The sequence below is a fragment of the Belonocnema kinseyi genome, chromosome 10 (assembly GCF_010883055.1).
Source record: "Belonocnema kinseyi isolate 2016_QV_RU_SX_M_011 chromosome 10, B_treatae_v1, whole genome shotgun sequence".
NCBI lineage: Eukaryota > Metazoa > Arthropoda > Insecta > Hymenoptera > Cynipidae > Belonocnema > Belonocnema kinseyi.
The window spans coordinates 104,529,642-104,536,518 of NC_046666.1; the positions used below are offsets into that span (position 1 = coordinate 104,529,642).

General features: G+C 31.3%; 2 protein-coding genes across 3 annotated transcripts in view; both read right to left on the bottom strand.

The window, feature by feature from the left end:
- Nucleotides 1–258: 258 nt before the first annotated feature.
- On the bottom strand, nt 259–2,869 carry LOC117181788. The gene has a single exon (XM_033374758.1). It carries the CDS (start codon nt 2,844–2,846, stop codon nt 1,923–1,925), a length of 924 nt encoding a protein of 307 aa, XP_033230649.1. The 5' UTR covers nt 2,847–2,869; the 3' UTR covers nt 259–1,922.
- LOC117181787 (S-adenosylmethionine decarboxylase proenzyme) overlaps nt 2,824–6,877 on the bottom strand; it is a 137,387-nt gene continuing 133,333 nt past the window's right edge. For both annotated transcript variants that reach the window (XM_033374756.1, XM_033374757.1), the window contains one exon: nt 2,824–3,155. In XM_033374756.1, the coding sequence (XP_033230647.1) occupies nt 2,853–3,155 (303 nt within the window). In that variant the 3' untranslated portion in view covers nt 2,824–2,852. The remainder of the gene's footprint in view (nt 3,156–6,877) is intronic.

Here is a 6,877-nt window from a genome sequence, read left to right on the forward strand (position 1 = left end):
TTTCTGCCTTCATGGTTTAGGGGGTTGTCTACTGTCGGTAAGGTATCATTTGCCGATGATATAATAGATTCATTGTAAAATTAAAAAAAAAATAATATAAATATGAAAATTGATATTTAAAATTTCAACCGTTTTTTTTGTAGATCAAACCATTTTTTAATACAGCAAACGGGGGAAAAAAAATGTATTTCTTTCGAAGAATTCTACACAAAATTATTCTTTTTGAATTTTTTAAATGTTTGTTTGAAAAACATAGAAAAAGATTTTTGGAAATACTAAAAGAATGTATCAAAATATGAAAAATTAACTTTTTATAGAACTTCGAAACAATTTTGCTTTTGGACTTTCCTCTGCATTTCATATGTTTGACCAAAAAAACGGTTCCTATTTTTATTATTTTTGACATTGTATTACTTTCTTTAAATTTCCAACAATGAGAAGCTACCCATTAGAATCAAAAAATTAATTATTTTCTCCATTTTGAAAATCTAACTCATTTTCAAAAAAATGTTGCCACCCGATCTTAAAACTTTTTGGAGGGCGTAGCCATATAGAACACATACACAAACCATCATGCTCTCTTAACAATTTGAGTCATATTTGGGTGTACTACGCCTGGTATTACAATATATTATGGAATTTACGAAAAATTGAATAATCGCTGGATCTTCGCCTTAAAGAGAAATTATTATGGAAATATTTACAGGTATTGTAGAGTACATATAAATTCGATAGTCAAAGCGTGTAACATGCACAGAGTTGTCGTTGCATCACATTTGACACAAATAATTTATTGATAAAAGTACAATAAATTTTCGCTTCCAAAATCCAAATATAAAAAGAGTCCTAAATTATTGTATTCATTAAATATATTTTATAACTAATTTTTAAACTTTTCTTCGCTTTTAATCAAAAAATAAATAAAGCAAATTGTAATAATGCATAAAACTTAAATTTGGAATTTTTTAAAAAATTTTAACGAATAGCTAATCTTATCACTTTCATTATTGATATTCAGAACGTCATAGTAACATCTGACAATAACAAATTTGTAGATAATTATCCAATTTCTCGTACATATTACATTCAAAGACAATCAAAAATCTAGTATCATCTGCTTATTTAAGATTGTCGTGCCAAAGTATGCTTCTGAAAATTAGATTACAATTTTTCTAACATCTGCTGAAAATATAGTCAGAGAGAAAAAAAGACGGTGGGCGATTTGGATATTGATGAGGGGTGAATTATTTGGATGTTTGGTGTACATTAGATTGCATCGAGGTTGCTTAGAGAGTAAATATAGAGTGTACACCAGATTTCATGAGTAATTAAACCTTTAAATATTGGGTTAATTGATTCGGGAAAATATTAAATATAGTATTCATATTTGTAAATATGAGGCCATGAGTACGATAAAAATCCAGCTTATAACATGAAATACTGTACACTACTACCATTTACGAACGATTGACTTTTTTCAAAATTCGCACAAAATAGAATTCCATTCTCTACCGTGAAATGTGGACAGAATATCAATAAGTATGAGCAACAATACCGTGTATTATTCTTGCTTAATTTATCTGCTATAACCGTATGGGATTTTTTTACATTTAGCATTCAAAGTGGGAGGTTCATGTTTAAGAGAATGCTGTTAAATTATAAAAATATCTCTTCAAGGTTGCAAAGAAATAAGACAGTAGTCAAAGTTCTATCTCTGTATGCACAAATTCTCTATGGTCTTATAGAATTAAATTTTCAACATTACAGATCGATAAACAATGATGAATTAAAGACTCCCATAATGGCAGGAGAAAAAATCCTACTATGAGATATAAGGTTCACACACAAGTGGCTGATAAGTAAGCTTGAAACTGTGATCAATAATAACAGCGATTCCACTAATCAGCCAATTAAGCGTGCCTTCACGAAATCTTATTCCGCCACCAAGAGAACTTCATTTTGGGACTTAAGTATTGAAAGCTGATTACAGAATGAGGTATTAACGATAATATTGGAAGAAAACTGCCACAACTGTGATTTTTGGGCTCGTCGTCTTGAGCTTCCGTTTCTATCGTTTGTGCACCTTTGTTACACGACATGGAATACGGATATGGAGTTGAACTGGGATCACACATTACATTATTTACATTCTTCACCAGAATATCCGATGTAACTTCAAAATCGTTTAAAGAATTATTTTCTATCACTTTTCCTTCAGACGTCGAAAGAGTTCTTTTATTTTCTGCTTGTAGTTTTGCGCGATTAGAGATATTAATAATGCGAGTGTCAGAGAAACAAACACTATCAAGACTCGGAATATTGATGGCTGATTTTAAGGAAGCTTTTCGGTATACTTTTGATCGTAATGGTGGCTTAGCCATCAATTGCGGGGAAGATATCGAACGCGAAGAATGACCGACTCTTATGTTACAAGAGTTTATGTTTGTCTCAGAGTTGTTCGTATTTATTTTAAGTCGACAAAAGGAATTTGAATTTATCGCATTTTCAAGCGGCACCAAACTATATTTCGATGAAGAATTGTGCTGATCTAAATTAAGAGAATATGTCGAGGATGAAGAAAATGTCAACGCATTTTTTTGTAGACAATTTTCAGTTTTTACAATGCCTTCATCATGATTGTTGTTTTTGTTATTCGGTAAATACAAAGTACACAATTGAGATTTTGTGTCCAATTCTGGCGTGAGAAGGGCTAAGTCATTACTTATTTCCGTACTATTGAACGAAGAATGGGTAGGGATGTTGATTAATAAAGAGGACTCGGCCACGGATGGAAGAATTTTCGCCTCATTTTTTCCTAAACAGCAAGAAAGTAACGAGGCGTCCATATACCCTCAGCTTGGGAATTTAGAGTAAAATGCACATGTCAGGTCGTAGTTTTTGAAACGACAATATTGTACATCCTTTCGCAGCCAATCGCCATCGAAATTGCTGTAGTCTGATTGCTCTAGCTCTTTAGGACAATCAGCAGCCACAGATTCCTTGTTAGCGAAGATTGTAATTACAAACTTTCCCGGTTTAAACGTCTTCAGAACTCTATGTACGACTTCATCATAGGCAGCTTCAGGAATGTTGCTTTCGAATGATACGTAAGAGAATTCTGGTTCAGGAGTAATATGTATGGTCATGTAGCTACCCTGCAATATAAAATTATAATAAATTATAGAAATTATGTTAATGAAAGGATGTCAGTTAGATTTATAATCTAAATTGAGGGGTTGACCAATCGAGTTTTTAGCGTACACTAGATTTTAAAAGATTTCAAAGGATTTATGTAAAATGATTTCAAGGGAATTCAAGGAAATATCAGGAGATTTCAAAGGGATTGAAAATATATAAAGAGATTTTATGGGATTTGTAGGGAATTAAAATTTGTTTTAAAAGGTTTTACGTGTTTTTTTTCTCTTCAGATAAATTTTTTTACAAATTCAATTAATTCAACGGAATTCAATTTATTTTTTAGCGATTTATTAAACTTCAAGAGATTTCAAGGATTTCATTGTATTTCAAAGAAGATTGTACTGTTTTAAAAATTTTAGTGTATTTCGTAGATTTAACCGCATGCTGTACATTGTACCTAGAAAAGACCTGCCCAGCTAGGGGAAATTCCCGCCAGGAACACATGTTCCGTGTCTAACACTATTTGGTCTGAAGAGCGAGAGTGGCGGTTCACGTGCGCGAGAATCTCTCCTTTGTGACGTATGCTGTACCGTAGATACCAAATATCTGTCGTAACTAGAGATTTTAATTTATTTTATTTCAGTATGTTAACATTTATTTGCAATTAATATAATTGAAAAGAGAACTGTACAAAGTATTCCTTTGTTGTACATTATTGAATATTTTAATAATACCATTTTGGTTGATGCTTTTGAAAGTCTAACAATATATACTGACATCGCATTTATATCCGCCGTCCGAGAACGTAAACGTTCACTCATGTTCTCCCGGAAGGAGATCCCACCAATGCTGCTCAGCGAAGAAGAAATGGCCGCGCTGCGCTCTGATTGGCTTGTTTGTCACGTGGTACAGCGAGACGATGGAGGCCAAGCGGACGTAAATGAGAGTTATGTAGATATATAAGTGCAAAAGGATGTAAGGGAGAAAGAATAAAACCGTCGTCGCACTGTATTAACATCATGCACAAAATAGAAAGATAAGTTATAGAAAGTAATTAGGAGAATATATATTTATAAACAGGATTTCCAAAAAGTTTAGGACCCCTGAATATTTCCTCAGGTGAAATATTTTTCATTGAGGTCAAGGTCAATCTTAAAGTAACTTTTACCGAAAAATTCAATGCTGACCTATAAATTGACCTTGAAGATGACCTTAAAAGTAATTTCAAGGTCAACTTTTTCTTTTTAGGAAATCCCACTTTTTGAAATCGCAAATCGATAGAGCCGGAAATTTTACTTTCAAATATGAATTAAGGTCTAGGTTTAATGTGACCTTGAAGGTCACTCTAAGGTCATTAAATAATAAACAAGTTCGAAACACCTCTGAGATCAGCAGCTTTTGAAAAAATTTCGTATCATTGGAAGTTATTTATTTCAACGAGGCGCATTCAATTCGACCTCTAATTTGATCTTGATGCTTAACTTGGCGATAATTTTAAGGTCAACTTTTGTTTTGAAATGGAAACCCCCCTTTTTACATTGGAAATCGTTAGAGCGGGAAATTTTACGTTCAAATATGAATTAGGGTCATAGGTTTAATTTGACCTTGAAGCTCACTCCAAAGTCATTAAAAATTAAACAAGGTCCGAAAACATCTGAGAGTACCAGTTTTCGAAAAAATTTAACACCACTGAAAGTTATTTTTTTCAGCAAGGCGCATTCAATGGTGACCTTTAAGGCGAAACGGTAGGTTTGGCTGAGCACGGCAATGACTGCAGTGACATCTATAAGAAAATCGGAAATACAGTCTAGTGCCCCCTGGCAAGTATGAAGCCAACCTCATACCCGAAAATTGGTAGGATTCGGTTGGTAAAATTTTTGACCTGTTAGAAAGAGAAACTTAGCAACGAGAGAGACAGAAAATATTCAACCATTTTTATCAAACTATGTTTCTCGGTTTACCTGCTCAGCTGAAGGGAAATATAGCAAATTGACAAATATCTCGCTTACACAATATGCGCGTGAAATATCAAATTATGTATTCGCATCCAATCGAAATTTGATGAACAAAACACGTTTCTTTGGTAATTTTGCAATTTATCACGGTGAAAAATCGTAAATCTAAAATATTTGAAAGTTTCATATTCCTCCAACTCAACATTTCGTATGTAATGGTCTTTTTACATTCTCATCCTAATGAGAAGGTATGGGTTTTATGTAAAATTTCGCTTTGTCGTTTTTCATCAAATCTCCACGTTTTGAGACCCACTGAGTCAGAAAAAACGATTTTTACGAAGGTATTTGTCTGTCTGCCTGTATTCTGTATTCTGTAGGCATGATAACTTTTGAAAAATTTATTAGATTGGATTCTGCTGTGGCACACTTTTTTAAGGTCTAAAAAGAAAGAAAAAGTTCGTAACCAAGCTATTTTGGATCAAAATTCAAAATGTGAGCACGTTTTCAAAATGTTTGAAACCACATTTTTTCAAGATTTCAAAATTCTATGAACAGTTATTCATAGTACTCAGAAACTCAAACAATTTATCCTTATGATTTTTTTCTATAAAAAGAAAATTATCAGAGTTAGAGCATTTTCAAAATCCAAAAAAACTAACTAAAATGCACATTTCAAGCCAAACAACGCATACTATGAAAAAAAGTCAAGAAAAGAAAAACATTGATTATTGAAAGCCCTACAAGGTGATCATAAAAACTTTTTTAATTTAATCGAAAAGTTGAAAATTCAAAATTTGATCGTAACAAATCTTTTTGAAACCAAATTTTTTCAAAATTTCAAAATTCCATGTATGGTTATTCATAATACTCAGAAACTCAAACAATGTATCTCTATGACTTTTTTTTTGTAAAAAGAAAATGATCAGAGTTAGAGCATTTTCAAAATCCAAAAAACAAACTAAAATGAACATTTTAAGCCAAACAACGCATCATATGAAAAAAAGTCAAGAGAAGAAAAACGTTGATTTTTGAAAGCACTACAAGATGATCATAACTTTTTTAATTTGGTAAAAAAGTTGAAAATTCAAAATTTGACTACCAAAAATTTTAGAAACCACATTTTTTCAAGATTTCAAAATTCTATGACCGGTTATTTATAGAGTTCAGAAACTGAAACAATTTATCCGAAAAAAATATGACAAAACTTGTTCATCCAAAACAAGAGCTATAATTTTTGTTAGGATACGTATTTTTGGTTTTGGACGTAAAAAATAACATTCAAAATTAAAATATTAAATTTTCTTGAACAAACGACACAAGGTACAAACTAAAATTAACATACAAAAAATGTTCGCATGAAAAGATCTATAAATTTATTATTAATCATTTTTAAATAGGACGAGTAGATTTTCTTTCAAATGTAAAAAATAAGATTAAAATTAAAAAATTAAATTTTTGGAAAAGGGACAGAAAAGACGAGAGAGGACATAGGATCCTATACAGAACCCTATATATGTTCCTTTATTAGACCCTATGCAGATGCACAGTAGTTTTTATTTAATTGTAAAAAAACAAGATTAAAAATTTTTTGAATTATAAAAACAAGGAAATAAGAATTAGTATGATTTAATTTTTATGCATATTATAAATTGTAATGGTATAAATTTATCACAATGATACACGTTTCAGCGCAGCTTAGAATACAATTTAAAGAAAAATAAGAAACAAATATAAAAATAATCATGATAAATACAATTTGCTCTTTATTTTGCAATTTTTGAATA